This window comes from Electrophorus electricus, chromosome 2, assembly GCF_041902795.1.
Source record: "Electrophorus electricus isolate QZ-2024a chromosome 2, ASM4190279v1, whole genome shotgun sequence".
NCBI lineage: Eukaryota > Metazoa > Chordata > Actinopteri > Gymnotiformes > Gymnotidae > Electrophorus > Electrophorus electricus.
In genome coordinates this window covers 3,110,152-3,131,908 of record NC_137498.1, presented here as the reverse complement: position 1 = coordinate 3,131,908, position 21,757 = coordinate 3,110,152, and the positions used below count along the sequence as shown (strand labels likewise).

Here is a 21,757-nt window from a genome sequence, read left to right as displayed (position 1 = left end):
CTCCATCTCCCTCTGTTTCCTTACGAGGACTCTTCACTCTTTGCCCCTGTGCTTTGGATCTCAGGATGCCAGTCCAATGCCCATTAGCTGTCTGCCCTATCTGTGTGTGTGTGTGTGTGTGTGTACACGTACGTACGTACCTTTTTTTGTTCTTATTCCTTTTCTTAATTTCACTCTCCATGTTTACGCTTTGGCGTATCTTTCATGTGTTCATGCGGCTTTCCCCATGTTTAGAAACAGCTTCGTAGACACGTGTCCTCCTATCTCCTGTTCTCTTTAGTTTCTCTATAGTTTTTTTTTTTTTTTTTTTTTTTACAGGAGTGTAAACAGATAAAACGCCACTTAATCCCTTAATCTGATTTATTCGGTTCCCGGCACTGTGGTCCATGGTGTTGTGGGTGGGCGTGGCTGGGCCAGGGTCATTTTGGGAGTGAGACCTGTCCAGACTAGTGTCACACATTTAAAAATACACTGTGAGCAGTCTAACCCAAAACAACCAACCAACCAACCCCTTTGTTGCTGCAGATGGGGTTTGAGCACATTGGGCTCGCAATGTGAACGTTTAGAAAGGTTACGGCCACTGTCTCTCTGCCTGCGTGTTTTTGTTCTGCCTGATGGATGCACTTTACTCCCTTTCACTCTCTCTCATTCCCTCACACTGTCTGTCTTTTCTTTCTGTGTGTCTGTCTGTCTGTCTCTCTCTCTCTCTCTCCCTCCCCTGACTCTTCTTCACCCCTCCCTCTTTGTTACTGTATAACCCTGTAGAGTTTAGAAGAGGAGCTCACCTCTCTGTTTTTGAGTAAAGCCTGTTTCTCTGGTCTGATGGACCCCTGCAGTACCTCTGTGGCTCCACCAGAGAGCACACTTGCAGCAGTCTCCGAGGTGCTCTCCGCTAAGGCCTAAACTTTTCCACTCATCTTCACCTTCTCTCTCTCTCGCTCTCTTTCTGTGTAGTGACTAACTGCTTGATTTCCTTTTTTTTCTCCAAGCAGAAGTTCATGTCCAGATCTGGTATGATTATTTATCTGTCATCCAGACCATTTTGGTTGGTATTCATTCTGGAATCATTGGTGCACATTATCCCTTTTTTCATTTTTGTTTTATTTGTTGGGCACCCCCACCCCCCCGAGATGGGATTTCACATCAGCCCCGTGTGCAGGAGCCTGCTAAATTCAGCCTAGTTATAATGAGCCTGAGACTGCTGTCTGTGTACTGGGCTACAGCCAGAGAGGTTTAGGTTTCAGTTTATAAACCTTGAAAAATATTTAAATGAATCAGACTGGCCATAAACTTCATATGTAAATGTTTAGACTGAATATCCTCTGCTTTGTTATTGCTCTCTCGTGTGTGTGTGTGTGTGTGTGTGTGTGTGTGTGTATAAATGCCTTTACTAGTTTCCTGCTGTGTGCCAGAGTGCAATTCGGTGCCTTTTCTGCTCCTCTGTTACCTTAACTCTCCGTATACTGGCTTTTTCACTGTGCTGTGTGTGTGTGTGTGTGTGTGTGTGTGTGTGTGTGTGTGTGTGTGTGTGTGTGTGTGTGTGTGTGTGTGTGTGTGTGTGTGTGTGTGTGTGTGTGTGTGTGTGTGTGTGTGTGTGTGTGTGCGCGCGCCCTTGTGCCCTTTTACCAGGAAGTGTTTGAGTGACGGTTGCCTATGGTTACCTTTTATGTTCCGCAGAAAAGCCCCACCCGCCTCGAGAGTGCCCTGTCTGACAGCAGAGACATCAGCAAGGTGGTGCCAGCCTCGCTCAGTCTAACACTGACCTAACCCCTCCCCCCCCCCCCCCACAGACCCAGCCTCACACCTAACACCAGTACTTCTCATTCCAGCGCAGACGCCCACCAGTTCCACCATCTGCTCGCGCTCTCTCTCTCTCTTGTTCATCTACACATCTATAAATTCATTTGTTCTTCCATCTGTCGTTTTCATCTCATTCCTCATTAGTTCTGCTGTGTTGCTTGTGTGTATTTTTTTTCATACAGTCACTGTCTTGGTCTTAATTTAAAGTTTGTTGTGGTGGTGTGTGTTTTTTTTTCTGTGTGTGTGTGTAGTCCTTTTATGTTTCTTGTTTTCTCTTCACCCTTCCTTTGTTTATTGTTCTGTTGTCCATTGTAGAGCACAGAGGATGATCAGAGTTCAGGGCTTAACGGTCAGCCAGAGGTCATAGAGGTTGTGGAGGAGACAGTTGTTATCGAGGAGGTCGTCAGAGTGGCCAGGCCCCAGAGCTCTGCCCCCGAAACCGCGGCAACGGAGCCAGCCCTCGAGGGGAAGGACGAGGGGAGTGCGTCATCTGACAGTGAGAGCGAAGAGGAAGCGGAGTATCACCCTCAGCTTTCCGGCTCCGCCCACCTCATAAGAGAGGACCCGGAGGAGGAGGAGCAAGAGGTGGGGCTAAACCAGGAGGCCCCGCCCGCTGCGCTAAAGCCATGTATCATCAGAGAGGATGTTACAGACGAGGCTGCCGCTACAGCGGCCAACATGGCAGAGCCAGCAGATGCCCAGCAACAGGAAGGGGAGGTGTTGGTCATACCTGAGAAAGCACCCAATGGCCATACCCATGATAGTGAAGCCCCTCCCACTCTCTTTGATGAAGAGGAGGAGCCAAGCTTTGTCAACGGTGACGTGTCTCATGTGGAAGGGGAGCATGCGCCACAGGTGATCTGTTGCTCGGAGGTAAATGGCCGAAAACCCTGAACTGTGTCTTGCAAAAAAAATAAAATAAAAAAATTGGCCATCTTCACCACTCTGCAGCTCTCTATTCTCCTGCTCCTCCGTCATCCCTTCATCCTGTGGCTGGAGAACAGATCTCTCTCTTTCTCCTTCTCCCTCCTCTTTTTTTTTTTTTTTTGTGCTCCCATTTTTCAGTGAAAGAAACTCCGCGGAGGTAGCAATAAGCTTTAGCGCCAGGTGTTCTGGAGGTAGTGTGCTGGTGCCATCCTGTGGGGCGCCGGGAGGTGCACCAGCGTACACACAGTGGCGAGTGTTTTCCACGGCTAACCCCAACCTTCTGTTCAAACTTCATCCCACCCATCCTATTGTCATCCTTTTTTCTTTTACCTTAGGATTTTCTTTCATTTCATTCATTTGGGCGCACACACACACACACAAAACGTAGAACACGAGTAAGAGTGGGACGTTTGTGTGGTGAAGGGCACTAGCAGAGGTCGTCTCTGGCGTGGTCTGGAGCAGTTGTGTGCTGTGTGTGTGGTACTTTGATACTTGTGCTGCACTTATTGCATGTTTTGTGTTTGTATGTGAGACAAGCGTTTCGGGGGGGGGGTTAAAGTGCATGCGACCCACTTAAGGTGGTTGAGCGAGTGGTCAAGGTGGGTGGGTGGGTGGGTGACGGTTCGTGAGGGGAAAAAATGCTCTTTAACACCTATTTACCCTGGAAAAGCAGCGCTTCTAAAGTGGTTGTAAAGTCACCACCATAGAGGGTGACTGAACAGCTTCCTGTGACGGTCTGCATGCGCAAAGTTAATTTGCATGAGCGTTCTGAAGACTTCAGGTTCGTTTTAGCATTTAGTTTGGTTCCGAGGCATGAAGAATCATTTCTGGTCTGTGTGGGTTTGTTTGGGAGGGGGAGGGGGTTGGGTGAGGGGGGGGGGGGGGTTTGTGCGTGTGGGGCGGGGCGCGTTGGCGTGCGTCACCAACGGTCTGCCCTCTTTTTCCCAGCCTCCGGTGGTGAAAACGGAAATGGTGACCATTTCAGACACATTTTCTGCTCAGAAGGCGGAGATCACCACTAAGGAGGTGCCTATCGTCCACACGGAAACCAAGACCATCACTTACGAGGCTGCACAGGTACTGCGTGCTCACCAGTGGTCAATCATGACTGCGATATTCCATTCCTGGACGTCTTGGAGCTGTTGCGGTTAGATGGTTAGATGGATTTACAATCCAGTGAGTCTGCTTGTTGTGTTTGTGTGGTGTGTATTGTGTGGTGTTTGGCAGTTGGACGGTAGTGGAGACGTGGAGCCAGGTGTTCTCATGACTGCCCACACCATCACCTCTGAATCTCTGTGCACAACTACAACTACACATATCACCAAGGTAAAACAAACACACACACACACACACACACACACACACAGGTGTTCTCATGCCTGCCCACACCATCACCTCAGTGAAGAGCATCTTGGTACAGTGCCTGCAGGGACATCCAGCACTGTCACTCTTGAGATATTTGGTTCACCAAGATGTTAGAACATGTTGTGTTCCCTAATCAGCATGGATGTTGACAGTGGTGTGTGTGTGTGTGTGTGTGTGTGTGTGTGTGTGTGTGTCAGACACTGAAAGGCGGGCTGTCGGAAACGCGGATTGAGAAGCGCATCGTTATCACGGGTGACTCTGACATTGACCATGACCAGGTGAGGGGCAGTCACTCAACCTCGGGCTTTTTGTACTGGGACTGTACTGGGAGGATTGAATAGGTTGAAGTGGGGCGGGTGTAGTCTGGTGAATCTGGTGTCTCAGAAATACCACCGCAGTCACAGTTCTCTCTCCAAGACAGACCCACACACCTATCAATTTGTATCTCCTCCCTCTCTCTCTCTCTCACTCACTCACTCACTCACTCACTCACTCACACACACACACACACACACACACACACACACACACACACTGTAGCTGTTGGCGTGGGAGTGTGTTTGCTATCAGTTCACTTGGACTTAGTTCATCTTGTTTGATTAATCTTTCATGATCTATCTGCCTGTGTGTGGGGCACGGTCAGGCACTGGCCCAGGCCATAAAGGAAGCCAAAGAGCAGCACCCAGACATGTCTGTGACGCGGGTGGTGGTGCACAAGGAGACAGATCTGGCCGAGGAAGATGAATAAAGCAGAGGAGGTAACGCCCTACCAACACACCCTGGCAACCAGTGCTGATGTTACCTGGATCTTTTCTCCTCTCATAATAGCTGCTCTCTGTGTGTCAGATTCAGTCAGGCCGCAACGTTGCGGTGTCCCAATCAGCTGTTCCGACGTAACAGTAACTCACCAGGGCAAAGGGGAGTCCGAAAGGTCCACAGGCAGTAGTTTGATCAGGACACTCTATCGTGCATATGTCCAGTGTGTGATGTCGTCAACTTGCTTGTTTGATACTTCTGTAGTTCTAGCCACCATCTCCACCTGAATCTGGGGTCAGCGGCATCCGAGCACTGAGCCAGTGCTGAAGAAGGAAGACACCACCACATTCTTCATCTTTAGGGTGCCCTGATGATCTATTGAGGGAGAGATGGGAGAAGCACTGTCCTGATCTAATGTGGGGGCTCTTAAACAGAGCTGAGACTTGTCAATATGGAGCTCGTACATAATGTGGTGATTTGGTCACATGGCTATTTAGAGTTACCAGCGGCATGACCATTTCGTGTTTCCATGGTAACAATCGGCAAAGTTGCCCGTTAATCAAACCAATTAGCTCGATGGATGTTATTAGCGAGCCGAAGTACCAAATGAATGAAAGGCATTTAGCAGTGCTGATCTTGACCACTGACGGGTGCCAGGACTGGCATGTGAGCCCTTCACCAACCAGCCGTCTTGTTCTCTCTTCCTGCTGCAGAGCTGGAGCCTGTGAGATTCTCTCACTTCGCTCGTGGAGACCGTCCCTCCATTCTCCCCGCGAGTGTCCGCCTCAGGTCGGAGGATGAGAGAAGACCTCCTCACCCAGACCGGAACGTCTGCGCCTCACATACCCGTATTTGGCATCTATCGTTCAAAACGCAGAACCACTTAGCTAACATGTATTGTGGCTTTTAATCGTCTTTTTTGCGTTTATCGTTGTTTTTTTGTTCCAGAATACCTTTTAATTGTTATGCAGCAATTGACATTCCTGGTCATACAGAAGGGTGAAGACGGGAGGAAATGTGCTTAAAAAGATGAATTTTACATTCTGCTCAGTTATGGGTGTTTTAATATGCCAGCTGATCGGTTTTAAAGGGGACTGGGAGAGTCTGGTTTGGGAGAAAAGGTGGGACTTATTTTAAGATATCAACTCTCATTGGTGTGTTTCTTAAGGGACCAGTGTTTGGGAAGGCACGGTGGGAATGTTCCCTACTCATGACCGTGCTAACCCTCCGCGTACGCAGTCTCTCACACACACACACACACACACACACACACACACACACACACACACACACACACACACACACACACACACACACACACACACACACACAGCACACACATTCCACCACGGAGAGGTGCACTTTGTCTACCTCTCGGGGGGGGCACTAAAACCAATTCACACCCTGGAATATTTCCTGACTGGCAGCTTTTCAGGACATGGTTTTGTCATTTTTCCTGCACAGCTTCCCAGCTTCAGCGAATGTTTCTTTTTTTCACCCCATGTTTCTGCATCGTCTTCTCTGTGATCTGATTATTTTAAATGTGATGGGTAGATGAGAGAGGTCTCTTTGCCCCTTTTAAAATATTTTTTCAAATTTTTTAATATATTTAGTTTTGTTTTATAATAAGGGACACGTGTAACGTGGATTCACCACCATGGAATCTTTCACATGTAAATGAGGCCGGTTTTTAGATTGGTTTCTCTCCCTCCCTCCCTCTACTGGACCCGTCACTCTTGCCCCTTTGGTTTAGTTGCTTGTATTGTGATTTCTGCCCCACTATTGAATACAAACTTCTGTCTGTGTAACACTTTGAAATAAACGTTTCTCTATTCTGGGTTTGTCTTTGACGTTTTTGAGACGTTATTTAACTTTGAGATTCAGTTCCGTTGCGAAGGTTCGTTTTGAGCATTAAGCCGGCATGCGTGTTACGTTGGCGTACTCCGCTCCCGTCACATGGGCAGACTGTAGTTTATTTAAAAATGAGAGATGCGCCAAGTCTACAAGGCCAAAATACAGCAGTCACTCATGAGACCGCAGACGAGAGCAAGAAATCTCGCCTGTGTTCCTAAGGTGCTCGGGTAATAATTGTGAGCCAAATATTTTTTTAAGGCTTGATGGAATTTGGATCAGCAGATGCAGAAGGCATTGCTGAGGCTCTTTTGAACAGTGTGATAAGTCATGACTGATGACGCCTCTCTAATCGAGTCGTGGGTTGGGTTTTGCTCTGATGCACATCCAGTCGTTTTGGTGAAGAAGGCTGCATTCATTTCCATGCTGAACAGCAGATTCCCATGTTTGATTGGCTGACAGTTTCCACGTCTGATTGGCTGGCTCTGCTTAAAACATAGACTTGAGCGAGCTGTTGGAGGTGCTGTTAAGCACTGCACTGTAAGTATTCGTTTTTCAATTTTTTTTCCTTCTTTTCTAATATTTTCTGTACCAACAGTCTGAGAGAGCAGAGAAGTGCAGTCTTAGGAATAGTAGTCATTCTGGTTGAAAAGATCAGTGGAGTCCTAGATTAGACAGGAGACCTCATCACAGAGACAGTGAAAGCCGTTTGGACAGTGCATGGTGCTCTGTGTTCTCAGCTGTGCAGCACTGAGGACCTGCTAATTTAGTTCTAAGTCTTTATAGTTCTCGTTTTTGTTGCCTTTACTAACCACTTATTGCATGTCTTGGTATTGTCTATCTCTTTTTTCTGGTTTTGTCTTTTCATGTATTTGCATATTACCTTCCCTTATCATTGTTATCCGTGCTAGAGGCCACTGAACCATCTCTCAGCTACCAGCTCATAACTGCACCCAAACAATGCCACATAAACTTCAGCTAAAATAAGCCTCTTCCTTTCCATGTCCAAAAGACATGGAATTATTCAAATTATTCACCAACAATGTCCATGACTGCATCAGATTCTCCCAAGAGCGTCACATGCATGCGCTACACTTTATCTGATTACAATGCACAAGCAATGTTTTGCTGATTTGTCCTAGCATGTCTCTCTCTAGTCCACAGAGGGTGGAGTTAAGACACAAGCCAGATGCAGGAAAGGAAGAACCAGGAGACACAATGACAGAAATGAGTAAAAGCCCTCCATGTATTAAATGACCAAATGTAGAACAGTGTAGCAATCACAGATGGAATATGCGTCAAATACCATATGTGCAATGGTTGAAAAAAATGCAAAAAAGATTTTTTTTTTTTCTTAAAGAAGTAAGCCAAAAACAATAATTTGCATAATACACACAGTAATTTTCTTCTTTCAATGATATGGGTATTTTGTGTTTTCATGTTATGGGGCTTCATGTATAATGTAGTCTTGCAGGACACCGTGTTCTGAGAAGTTTGTCACGAGGTGGAACAGGTTACATTATACACAACACCCTCAATGTTCAGGAGATGCCTCCAGTCCGCTCACGGAACCGAAAGGATTTGGGGGTTGTGACCTGTCATACTACAGTCGTCATAGCAACACCAGGTCTGTTTACGACACTACTACATTAGTTGGAGCACTTGGAGCTGTTGGGTCTATATGCTCCTGGATCTCCTCACACATGATCTACTGCCACCTCATGATTTACACAAGCGCTGGCCACAAAAATTTGGAAGTAGGTGGCTCTGAAAAACAGATTCATTGAGCTGCTGTAATGGCCAGTTTCACATGGCAGTAAAGCTCATTATGGGAAATTAAGAGGAGAAAGATTTTTTTTCAGCCTTGAATGATTTGAGGCTTAGATGAGAAAGCTACGCTATTTTAATCAGGTACACATACATTGTAAATTGTGTATGACTGACTACAATGTCATATAGTTCTGATTAAAAAAAGCAATGACTGATTGTACCTAAATACAGAAAATCAATATTATTTATAACAATTACCAAAATATGACCACCAATTAACAGAGTATTTGATTTGACAGCCTCAGAGGGGAAATGCACAGTAGTATTTAGTGCTTTAGTTTTGGATGGCTGCTGGAGTCTGGTTCAAGACTTTCATTTCCTGTAGCTGTCCCATAACACTGTTATACTCTTCCTGCCACACGGCGTCTGAGAGAGACGATGGATCAATCTCCAGGAACGCATAGGCATCCTTGGACTGTATTTTGAATATTTCAGCAGCTTTACCACAGGAACCACCAAAATTTGACCAAATCTGTAAAAGAGATACAAAAACCATTTGGACAACTGTTCTGACTTACATAATGAACAATAGATTCCACAATATACTTATCAAGCATTACTCTAATGTGCAGTGTTTTTGAATTTAAAAAAATGTCATTGTATATTGTAATTTTACTTTACTGTAACTGTTTCATATATCAGTTACCTCTGAAGCCTTTTGGATTGAATTCACAAATTCTTCTTTAAGTTCAGGTTCATCAACAAGATCTTCATTAACAAATGTCTTTTTCTGCATGACACCCAACATACTGTGCACCTTTTGCCAGAAGTTTTTGATCTGAATCAGAATGTTCTGGATTTTAGTCAGATATCGCTGGACCTCGTTCAGGTGGACAGGGCTGGGTATAGAGCCTGGTACACACAAACAGAAACACAGACTGCTTATTTAAACCAACAATGAGTACAGGACAGGAAAATTGTGCAGTGTTTTGCTATGGAAGTGTTTTCAGAGCTCTGTGTACTTTTGTATTCTTAAAAATAGATTGTTTACAGTCTCATTTACTAATGTACATGTGTGGAGATGAACTGGTCCAGTAACACTACACACAGAACCCATGAGCTTATTCAAAAAACTGTTAACAGACAGACAAGCATACATAACCAAAAACAGTCATCCAGCAGACATCACCCAATCATCACTCACCCTTGTCGATTTTTACTTTGGCCAGTTTCATCTGTAAGTCAATCTGCTGGACCTCAATGCTCCACTGTTGGTTCATCAGAGCCGTCTTTTGAGAGGTGAGCTGATTCAGCTGGTTTTCAAGAGCTTTGATTTTTGCAGCAGCAGCGGGGGATGTTGCGGCATCGTAAATGGACTTGACGATTGGCCCAATGAACGGCACAATCGCAGCGAAGATTCCGAGGCCTGAGCTTTTGCTTGTCACGTCCCTTACATAACTCTCAAGTTCCAGGTTTTTGGCATCTATCTTCCTTTTGGTGTCTTCAAGCTCGTTCCTAACTCCGGCAAGCTTTTCTTCAAGGGTCTTTATAGCTCCCTCCATTTCCTGAACTTCCTTGGAAAGCTGCTCAGACTTGGCCTCAGTGTTTGCCTTTTCAGTGATGATGTCACTGGTAGTTGTGGCCACGTCTCCGTTGTGTTGAACATAGCTAAATATTAAAAGTGTGAAAATAGTCAACATTCATTTACTTTGTGTGTCTGTAGGTTGAGAAGATTCCAGCTATTTGTTATCAGTCTATGTCACTGTGTCATTAAAGCTGCACTAGGTAACATTTGTTTGTTAAAATTGAAAGAAGTCACATTACTAAGCCAAGAGGAAAAACCTTCTGCTAAAATATAGTGTCTTTCTGCAAGTCACCCTATAAAGCATGAAATATTCATTCAGATTCAGAACTGTTGGATCAGATTTGGCAAGAGTTTTCTGAACCACATCAGATGTCTTTATGAATTAACGAATCACATGCACAGGATCAAAAACAAGGTCCAGCTCGATTGGCTGTTTCCCTGAGTAATGTTACAGGGGGCGTGGCTCACAGTTCTGATATACCTGTGCATGTGTACAGTGCTGAAAGTCAGTGAATTGAAGGATAGAGATACTGCCTCATATGGAGGCATCAGAACGGCAACCCCAGTCATCCTCTGCAGCATTACCCGCATGTGACTCCTACACATTGTGTTGACTTTTCAGGGGTGGCAACAGCCTGCAGGGGTTCAGGAATGTTTGTTTATTTTTGATTGCTGAACAGGTACATTATGTTGGTGGTTTGCTAGCTCGCAAGCAAACAAGCAATTTATTATTGATTTGGAATTTAATGTTATCTTGTGTATTGTACAGGGTAAATGTTAAGATGTTTTAACTATGTAGCCAATGTTAGCTGGCAAATTCGCTAATGTTATGATATAATCACTTTGCTGAGAGTGTCTTTTTTGTTTCAGAGTTTGTCCTCTTATGTCTGAACAAAGAAAGCCTTTAAACTCTCAGATTATTTCCAGTGCTACCATCTCTCTCATTTCATGTATGCAACGATAACTTTAAATGAAACTTGGCTAACATTTCACCTGTGCTACCAGGCTGTCGCGTACCTGCTGGATGATTACAAGAGTAAGTTAGATAATGCACTTACATCCTGACAGAGCATTCCAGAGAGATCTGATCAAATTCTCTGTGAACACTCCTTTAACATGAATACTCTCGCAATCATTAGATAAATTCACTTGGGGAAATGGAAGGCAGCACAACCCACTTTACAAAATGTTCATGATTCATGCGGTTGCATACTTCCACCAGAGTGGTCGCCAATTCTAAAAATCTACATAGTGCAGCTTTAAAGTACTACATATCAATCTTCACATCAGCACAGGCGTCACAGACACCAGAATAAAACTGAAATTGAAGAACTCTAAAAGCTAATAATTATTTAACTTTCAAACTATTAATCTGACATGCATTTCTCTACTAACAGAACAGCACTGCTTCACACCATTTCTATACATCATGGTGATCTAGGCTGCAAAAAATACATGTTGTTACCTTTGCACCATCTTGTCCACATCTGCAATAAGTTCACCAATCCAGGTTCTTGCTTTTTCCAGGTACCTTACCGCCAGTGTTGGTTTGTTTTTTTCAATAGCATGTATCAGCATTGGAAACAGTGATGAAACCAGGGTCTGACTGGTGCCCATACACTGTGGTGGAAGGAATAACATAAGATATGCAGAATGTAATTTAACATTTACCTCCCACCTTATATGACCTTTGCTGCTGCTGTTCCTCCATGTGATGGACATATTGGCTACAACCCAGTTACTGAGCTCATTAAGGATTCAGAGACATTTATGGTGATGTGATTACAAACATCTCGCCTCCTGCCTTTCAAATTGGTTCTGTGGTACTTGAGCAGGTCTGATTACTGAAGATCATCACAGTTTCTGTTCTGGAGCGTCAGTTACTGAGGCAGTAGAGTAGCAGCTTTTATTATGTCTCTCTTGTAAAACATTTTAACTTGATATGGACTGTGAAGCACTGAGGTGCATAGTTTATTAAAGTGGTGAAATAATTTGATCATACTGATTGGTTAAACCTTTTTCCTTAATGTACTCTAACACTGTGTGACCTTGTAGCTGTAGTAATTTTAACTCTTTGTCTAGATTGATCATATAAGAATAAATACACAGCAGATCACATCAATCTCCTAATAACATGAAGAATTTACACGGAACCATCAACCCCACCCGCCTCACCTAATAAGGTGGGGATTATCACCCCACCTTTTATGATAATCAGCCCCAATAGGAAGGAGTTTATAGACTTTTGACCAAGGCAGAGGGTCTGTCTCATCTTACACCACTCTTTCTCCTGAATTGTAAAAGCAGACTTCCAGCTAACAGAGAACATGCTCTGATTACATGCTCTTCAAATATAGAAACAGATGCTATTATGTTACACAACCTCTACTACTGAACATCTGTCATAATTGTGATCTTCATTTACTTTGTTTTTCTTCCATTGATAACACTTTTAAAATAAACTGTCAGTTTAAGGATTTTTATTTCAATCTGTAATTACATTTTTTTTTTCCCAAATGAGAAGGCCATAATTTTATTGAATGTGTCATTATGGCAATGAGAAAGTCCTTTTGAAATAATCAAATTTGTTCTATGGAACAAAAGAGATTGTACAAAATAAATCAATTGTACAAAATGGACAGTTTGATTCCCGAGTTCTGACTCTATTTTGTTATTCTGAAAATGTAGCGTTCTACTAATAAGAATGGTTTCAATTTGTAATATTTCTCTTCTAAGGCTAATGTTAATTATGGTTGCATGTAGTTTTGAATATCGCTTTATATTAATTTGCAAAATAATTTATCAACACATTTTCTAGAAAACTTTAAACTATCAGTTTGATATTTTTTTTTGCTATGTCTGATATTTTAAGGTGAAGTGTTGCTGTAAGTTCACTAGAATATCCAATCTGTCATTATAACTTTGGATTCCAGTGTTTTACTCAATACAGTCATTGATTGTTATTAATTCATTATAAATTATTTTCTTCCTGACAGACAGAAACGACCAGAGATCTCACCCTACACTGACACCATACCTTCAGCAGAAGAGCTTCAGAGGATCCAAAGAGAAGTTGTGTTTCCACAGCACGCTTCCTGAGGAGCCTCTCCAAGTTTGGAAACTTAGCCAGACACAGGTAGGAGATGTGGTACAGCAGGGATATCTGCTTAGAAGTTGGTAGAAGCTCCTCTGTGAATCCTGGACTCCATACGGAGTTGGTTGGCACAAGTTCTGTGAATCGGTTAAAACATTTGAATGAAACATGTGGTCAACCACCCATGCTGGTATAATGTCTAAAACGTCTCATGTCCTAAAGAATTGGAAAAAGTACAATCAATCACTCTGAAAAAAATAATAAATTAAAACTTGCCTTTGCTGTTAGCCATTGTATGTAAGACCAGGTAAGACTTGTATACAGTGTTATCCTATAATTCAGTAAAAGAGATTAGAATGAGATCATCAAACAGAACAACTGGACTATGTTTTGGTTCGTGAACCTAAAATAAAAAATGTGCAAATACTAAGAAGGGAACCTTACCTGTAACTCTTTGTACGTCTTGCTGGTTGAGTGTGTTGAGGTCTCACTGGAGAACCTTTATACCACGCACACCCCGCCTCTTGCACAGAAAGAAATTGCTGTCAAAGATCTGAGGAAATCCAAGACAAGGTGATGAAAGATAAAAAAAAAGGAAGTTTCTCTATAAAACTCTACTTTCTCCAAACTTCTTTACATTTGCATTACATTTCTGTACTTGGAAAAGGCACATCTTTGTCTGAATAGTTAACTGGAATGTTGATAATGCTCATATTGAATGACTGCATAATCAATGTTGTTGGGTAGGTGTGGTTCCTGGCTGAAGACATAAAGCCAAGGTAGAACTTTTTGGCTTAAGTGAAAAGCATTTTTTATTTTAATAATGTGTAATATTGTGTTATTTGCCTTTAGGTTAATATAGGAAATACACCAGAAATTTAATCCCCCTCCCCATAAAGTCCTGTGCATTATTTAAACAAAACCTTTTGCAGGCTTGCCACAATGACCTAGTTCAGATATCATATTGTTACAAAAGTGAGGAGGACCAGTCTAACTAGAAAATAGAGGCGACACCTTCTGCACCTCGTTTGTCAACAGGTTCGCTGGAAGACATGCTGAGGGATGCATTTCTTACATTTTTTCTATCAAGTCCTATAGATAATTCAAATATGAGGTTGTGCTGGACTGCCACAAACCGCCTATTTCAGATTTGTCACGTTATATATTTATTTGTTTATTTGCTTTGTTCTTAATAAATTTAATCCATTTAGTAAATATAATACAATCATCCACTTTGCACCATTGTAGATTCTATGACATTACTGACTTTCCACATTCAGCTGAAAATGGTCAATTGTGGAGTTTATATCTGTGTATCCCACAAACTCCTGAAGGACAAAGCCTTGTGTTTGAAGATGTTTACTATACAAAGACATCTACAGGACACTCATTCACTCATTCAGGACACTCATTAACACAGGACACAGGTCTTTTTATCTCATGGATATGCGTGGGAGGAATATGATGCAATTTAATTTATGTTTAAGGAGTGTTTGCCATTGCAACTTTTTCAGAATCACACAGTAAGATGGGAGTGATAAAATGGAACTGCGAATTTAATGCAACTTGTACAAAAACAGAATATCATAAATGATATCATGAAAGTAATAATGTGATGGCAAGAACAGCTCTTTGATCAGGAAATAGACTTGGCAGACGCTAAAAGTCTCTGTTAAAGTTCTTATCAGTTAAAGGTCTGAAGAAAACCAGAAGTTCTGAAAGAAGTTCTGAAGAAAGGCCACCTGGTCTTTGAAGTTTGATTAGTCTCAGATGCACTTGTTACTGTCACAGTGGCATCAAAAGAAACCATTTTGAACAGTTTTGCTTGTGCAGTTAGTGTTGCGCTGTTGAGCTGATGCAGGGGTTTCTCATGAGCAGGTCGTCTGAAGCACAAGAACAGTTTACGTTGTGCATTTTCTCAGGATTCTTTAACAATCAATCTGGTTTGGTCTTAAACTGGCTCTCTTTGTGCATAAATTCTGCTCTTCATTTAAAAATCAAAGTGTCTATTATGATTTCTACATAAATCCAAGGTAGAACTTTTTGCCATAAATGAAAAGCAATTTTTATTTTAATAATGTGTAATATTGTATTATTTGCCTTTAGGTTAATATAGGAAATACACCAGAAATTTAATCCCCCCTCCCCATAAAGTCCTGTGCATTATTTAAACAAAACCTTTTGCAGGCTTGCCACAATGACCTATTTCAGATATCATATTGTTACAAAAGTGAGGAGGACCAGTCTAACTAGAAAATAGAAGCGACACCTTCTGCACCTCGTGGGTCAACAGGTTCGCTGGAAGACATGCTGAGGGATGCATTTCTTACATTTTTTCTATCAAGTCCTATAGATAATTCAAATATGAAGTTGTGCTGGACTGCCACAAACCGCCTATTTCAGATTTGTCACGTTATATATTTATTTGTTTATTTGCTTCGTTCTTAATAAATTTAATCCATTTAGTAAATATAATACAATCATCCACTTTGCACCATTGTAGATTCTATGACATTATCGACTTTCCACATTCAGCTGAAAATGGTCAATTGTGAAGTTTATATCTGTGTATCCCACAAACTCCTGAAGGATAAAGCCTTGTGTCTGAAGATGTTTACTATACAAAGTCATATACAGGACACTCATTAACACAGGACACAGGTCTTTTTTTTAAAAGAAACCATTTTGAACAGTTTTGCTTGTGCAGTTAGTGTTGGGCTGTCGAGCTGATGCAGGGGTTTCTCATGAGCAGGTCATCTGAAGCACAAGAACAGTTTACGATGTGCATTTTCTCAGGATTCTTTAACAATTAATCTGGTTTGGTCTTAAACTGGCTCTCTTTGTGCATAAATTCTGCTCTTCATTAAAAAATCAAAGTGTCTATTATGATTTCTACATTGCAACTATATTTCCTTGATTCATAGTGGGCAGTGAAGTCAGGCTAGTCTACCTTCTATAGGCCTAGTTAGCCTTAATGTCCAGGTGGCAGGTTAACTGTGAATAGCAGGGATGTATGCATTTCTCTTCTGGGGAAGAAAAGCACACCTCTGATGAAACAACATGTCTTTCCAGTGAACCTGATACAATCTAGATGCAGGTGAGAGTTTGCTCATTCTACTATCTAGTTATAACGGACATCCTCCCATCTGTAGAATCCATACATCACTCTGTAACTCATGACGCAACTCACCTGTCGAAACTAGATAGGACAAAGCTAAACTCCTGCTGAACCTGATCCAGACTAAGTAAGGAAGTAGTGGCGAAACAAGCAGGCCTTGTGATGGTGGATAAGATGCAGAAAACAGCAGTGCTAATAGATGTAAAGTACGACAGGTCAGGTAACCTAGTAAGGGATGGAATGTGGCCCTTTCATAGTGTTTAGATTAGTTTTTTGTTCTGTGTTTGTATTTCACATAAGTCCTATGTGAAATAGAATTAGAAACATTTCCGAAATGAAGGATACCACGCTACAAATATAATAGCACAGCGATACCTGGTGAAAATGGCAAACCCAAAGTAAACCGCTTGCTTGTTTAAAAACAACAGATCACAAAGATCTTCCACAGTGGGCACGGATGTTCTCTAAACTTCAAGAGATCGAATGTTTGTCTCATGGGCTTCCTAACAGAGAAACAAACACATTTTCTTACATCCATGTTAATACCATAAAAAACCCCAAATCTTTGACCTTAATATTGCAGAACACTGCATAATACTTAAATGTGAAAATTATTTCATTGGAATCAGTTTATTACTCTATTAGCTATGTCCTAAATTTTATTCTTTGACTGTTTACATTTATCTGACTCTTTTATCCAAAGCAACTTACAATTATATAAGAATACAACTTGAGCAATTGAGGGTCTTGCTCAGGGGCCCAACAGTGGTGGAGCTTGAACCAGCAACCTTCCAAGTTTCAAGTTTCAAGTTTCAAGTTTGGTTTATTTGTCACATACATAGTCATACACAGTACAACACGCAGTGAAATGGTGGAGAGTGCTCTGTCCAAACTGAGGAAGAGAACCAGGGGTGCATAGAGAAAAAAATATATATACAGATAAATATATATATTCTATGTATGTAAGAATTCTATGTATATTCCGATTACAAGTCAAGTACCATAACCACTGAGCTACCATTACCCACTGTTGTTGTTACTCAATCTAAATAACTCTTACAGTTTCGCTTATATTTATAGTTTTTTGGTCAGTTCTCATTGCCACTGAATACGTCTTATATCACAAAGGTGTCTTGTCATGTTTTATCAACTAACAGTTAAGTATGTGAACACAGAAACTTGTGGCAAGTTGAATTAAAGGACTCTTTGACTAACTTGATCAACACACTGTTTAAGTTTAAATTAAAAATAATAAAACCCTCTAAAATGAAACAAAAAGAAACATCTATATTTTCCAATGCCCAGCAGTATGTTTGACCTTTGACCCAGGAGATCTTGTAGTAACCAATGCAAAGCCATGAGAACACACACAGTGTGATCACTTTGTCAGGCTGCCCTACCCAACAGCTGCACCAAACAGGCTGACAACCGTATTACAGTCAGCATTTCATGAACAAAATTCCAACAACCTTGAGATTTCTTTTTGTACTTTGACTTCTCCCTACAATTTCCTTTCAGTGCTTAGGAGAAAAGTGTAAGCAACACACTGCTGCTGTTTCAGTGTTCAGTTTCCGATTCTATTTACTTAAAACACAAAGAGGACACGACCAGACTGCCGTTTGTTTCTCTGATGGGCTGATGAGTGGTACAGACTGACACGATTGTCCTCAAATTATATCCTAGCATGTCTCTCTCTAGTCCACAGAGGTTGGAGTTAAGACACAGGCCAGATGCATGAAAGGAAGAACCAGGAGACACAATGACAGAAATGAGTAAAAGCCCTCCATGTATTAAATGACCAAATGTAAAACAGTGTAGTATTTGGCCAAGCTGTTACTGCCATGTTAGTGCAGTTGTAGGCCAAAGGGCTGAATAAGGTTAAGCAAACACTAAATCTATTCAGGTCATCACAGGTTACTTACATGGAGTCCAAGGTTCACAACACACACACACACACACACACACACACAGAGTGAGAGAGAGCATTTCAGCTGTGGGATGAGCCATGTCAGAAACAGGAGACACAATGACAGAAATGAGTAAAAGCCCTCCATGTATTAAATGACCAAATGTAGAACAGTGTAGCAATCACAGATGGAATATGCATCAAATACCATATGTGCAATGGTGGAATACATTATATCATTTCACTGGATATTCTGAGAGACCGAATGTCCATTCATATGTACAATATGTTTTACTATTGTAGTTGCCTTCCTTAGATATAATTGTTGATATATAGGGTATTAAAATAATGTGTGGAATTCTTGATTTGGCAAGATTTGGGATAAACTGACTGTCCCACTAAATCTCTATACACTAAATAAATGTGGGTACATATAAACTAAAGGCTGATTAATTCAGGGAGTACTCTAATGAACTGACAGAACACATTTTATTGCAATTTGGCCAAGCTGTTACTGCCATGTTAGTGCAGTCTTGTAGGGCAAAGGGCTGAGTGAGGTTAACCAAACACTAAATCTATGCAGGTCATCACAGGTTACTCACATGGAGCCCAAAGTTCACAACACACACACACAGAGTGAGAGAGAACATTTCAGCTGTGGGATGAGCCATGTCATCGCTGGCTGTGCTCCTGAAACACGTACCGGCCTGGTTCCTCTGTGGTGGAGTTTTTCTACCTGTGACTCTTCTTTTTCTGCTGGTGATTGCTCACCTGAGATGGAAACTCCAGGAAGGTACCAAACGCAACACATCAACACTTATTCTAACGTGTGTGTGTGTGTGTGTGTGTGTGTGTGTGTGTGTGTGTGTGTGTGTGTGTGTGTGTATAGTAGTAGTAAGAGTAGTAGTAAGTCTGTACTTTTACCAAACTACTATGGGCGGAAAATGGCTTTAGTAATGACTAGCACAGCCTTGGCTAGGTGTCACCCAAGTGATTAAAACTGAATACAAGCTGTTTAATAGTCACCACGTGTCATATTGTAGGTTTGAATGTCCACAAATTAAAGATCTCGGTCTGCTTCAAGAGTCTTTAACTATGTTCTACTGAGAGAGAGAGAGAGAGAGAGAGAGAGAGAGAGAGAGAGAGAGAGAGAGAGAGATATGTAATGTATAGAAATTGTGTGTCCATGTCCATTTTTGTCTTAGTGGAGGTGGAGATGTCTGTACTTCAAGACCCACGTGAGGCAGCACACCAGCTGTTCTGCAGGCCCAGACACAGACCAGTGGAGAGGAAGCACCCCTGCCCCACTCACACACCCACGCAGAGGCCCAGACACAGACCAGTGGAGAGGAAGCAGCCCTGCACCACTCACACACCCACGCAGAGGCCCAGACACAGACCAGTGGAGAGGAAGCACCCCTGTGCCACTCACACACCCACGCAGAGGCCCAGACACAGACCAGTGGAGAGGAAGCAGCCCTGCACCACTCACACACCCACGCAGAGGCCCAGACACAGACCAGTGGAGAGGAAGCACCCCTGTGCCACTCACACACCCACGCAGAGGCCCAGACACAGACCAGTGGAGAGGAAGCACCCCTGCACCACTCACACACCCCTGCCTCACTCACACACCCACGCAGAGGCCCAGACACAGACCAGTGTAGAGGAAGCACCCCTGCTCCACTCACACACCCACGCAGAGTTCTGGATCTGAGACGTGAGAGCAGCCTGCATTCCTGAGAATGGGAAGTTCTGGATCTGGATCGCCCCACAAATGAGTGACTGCATTGCACTTATTACATTATACCTACTTCAGTGTAAGTTACTTTTGGGTATGAAATACTATGAAGCCTATTTTGGTGTTTTAATGTTTGGTAGGCCATCCAAGGCTGATCTAAGCTTTCTAAGAGTTTATGAACAGATAGCAGTCAGAGGAGGATAGATTTAGTGTGTTTGGTTCCTCCCCCTTTGAATCTTGATGCCTCTCAAGGTTTCTTCCTCCTGCTCTAGGGAGTTTTTAATTGTCACTGTCACCCTTGGTTTGCTGACTGGGGGTTTGGACTTGGACATTTGTAAAGCTGCTTTGTGACATCTGTTGTAAAAAGTGCTATATAAATAAATTTGATTTAATAGTTAAGTGCAGGAAATGAAAAACATGATTTGACTGATGTGTTGTAATTCTTACTCAAAGTAACTCACAAACAAGGTAAAGTGTTCCACAGGTCTATATAATATGCACGAGAGAGAGAGCATGTGAAGCTAGGTGAAGTTAGCGCTCAGCGCGAGCACCTCTGAGACTGCTGCAAGTGCGCTCTCTGGTGGAGCAGCAGCAGAACTGCAGGGATTCCCCAGACCAGAGAAACAGGCTTTACTCAAAAACAGACGTGAGGTCCTTTTCTAAACTCTACAGGGATATAGAGTGGAAAAAGAAGGAGGAGTGGAGAAGAGCTGGGGGGGGGGGGGGGGGAGGGAGAGAGAGAGAGAGAGAGAGAGAGAGAGACAGACAGACAGACAGACAGACACACACACAGACACAGAACACAACACACAAAGAGAGTGTGTGAAAGATGTGTGTGAATGAGAGAGAGGTAGGTGTACTTCCATCAGATAGAGCAAAGACCAAACTAAAAGACAAAGGTAAAGGATATTCAGACAAAGAGACTGTGTCTCTAACAGCCACTAGTGTAACGCTGATGTCCATGTGCAGTGAAAGCATACAGCTGTGAAGAAGTCCCAGTATGAGCCAGACACTAGGTTAGATTAGCAGGTCCCTCAAACATGCACGCGTTGTTTGAATATTCTGAATCTTCTGTAGCGCTGCACAGCTGAGAACACAGAGCACCACGCACTGTCCAGACGGCTTTCACTGTCTCTGTGATGAGGTCTCCTGTCTCATGTAGGACTCCACTGATCTTTTCAACCAGAATGACTCCGGATGGTGACTCTGTAATTCTTGTTAACGTTAACCTGCAATAAAGGATTGACCAGCAGTTCTCTTCTATTAATTCTGAAGTCTGCATCATCATTTTCTATTTGAATGATTAATTTTAAAACTAGCTGACTGGGGATTTAGGAACGACATTTATCGGTGGCCCGTACTACGGGAACTTTGTCTGTGGACCCACACTGTTATCAGCACAAACTGACAGATCACCTAAAAACTGCATTGTTCTGTGTGTGATGGCTGAAATTGACAGAAGCGCACGTTTTGAAGGTAAGATGATGCCTTTTAAAAGTTCTGCATAGTTGGAAATTTCAGACTTTTGTTCAGCGAGTTTTGTAGTGGTTGGGTCTCGGGATCATAGAAAGTGCGGACTGAGTGTTGGTGAATGAGAATAGATTGTTAACGTTATAAAAACAATTAAAAGGAGTAACAGTGCACAAAAATGAAAGTGAGACCTTATGCAAACTTAAATGATTGTGTGTGAAAAAAATCTGTATGACAAATAACTATGAAAAAGCCATCCTATAAAAATTTTAAAAAGTAATAGCAAACACCAGCTTGATAAAAAACACAACTATGAGATGAACAACTGCTCAGAGAGAGATACATACAAAAGAGCTCAGAGTAAAAAGGCAAAA

At 42.4% G+C, this 21,757-nt stretch overlaps 2 protein-coding genes and 1 long non-coding RNA gene across 28 annotated transcripts in view; 2 read left to right on the top strand and 1 right to left on the bottom strand.

Annotated features, from left to right (window-relative positions):
- The window catches only part of epb41l2 (erythrocyte membrane protein band 4.1 like 2), a 46,776-nt gene extending 40,093 nt beyond the window's left edge, over nucleotides 1–6,683 (top strand). For 11 of the 26 annotated variants that reach the window (XM_081695381.1, XM_081695379.1, XM_035529073.2 and 8 more), the window contains 8 exons: nucleotides 766–882; nucleotides 1,678–1,731; nucleotides 2,116–2,673; nucleotides 3,676–3,804; nucleotides 3,955–4,053; nucleotides 4,290–4,370; nucleotides 4,736–4,850; nucleotides 5,562–6,683. In XM_081695381.1, the coding sequence (XP_081551507.1) occupies nucleotides 766–882; nucleotides 1,678–1,731; nucleotides 2,116–2,673; nucleotides 3,676–3,804; nucleotides 3,955–4,053; nucleotides 4,290–4,370; nucleotides 4,736–4,840 (1,143 nt within the window). In that variant the 3' untranslated portion in view covers nucleotides 4,841–4,850; nucleotides 5,562–6,683. The remainder of the gene's footprint in view (nucleotides 1–765; nucleotides 883–1,677; nucleotides 1,732–2,115; nucleotides 2,674–3,675; nucleotides 3,805–3,954; nucleotides 4,054–4,289; nucleotides 4,371–4,735; nucleotides 4,851–5,561) is intronic. The other 15 variants (XM_081695385.1, XM_081695384.1, XM_035529086.2 and 12 more) reach the window with 5 other exon arrangements.
- Nucleotides 6,684–8,762: 2,079 nt separating this feature from the next.
- Nucleotides 8,763–13,319, bottom strand: LOC118241930 (uncharacterized; the record flags this gene model as incomplete). The annotated part of the gene is made up of 5 exons (XM_035529493.2): nucleotides 8,763–9,001; nucleotides 9,176–9,381; nucleotides 9,674–10,137; nucleotides 11,520–11,674; nucleotides 13,092–13,319. Coding segments are annotated over 5 exons (1,251 nt in total), but the record flags the coding sequence as incomplete, so codon positions are not given.
- Nucleotides 13,320–14,423: 1,104 nt separating this feature from the next.
- LOC145645365 (uncharacterized) lies at nucleotides 14,424–21,180 on the top strand. Its single transcript, XR_014116128.1, has 2 exons — nucleotides 14,424–18,965; nucleotides 19,378–21,180. It is a non-coding gene; the product is annotated as an uncharacterized LOC145645365 (long non-coding RNA).
- The last annotated feature ends 577 nt before the right edge of the window (nucleotides 21,181–21,757 follow it).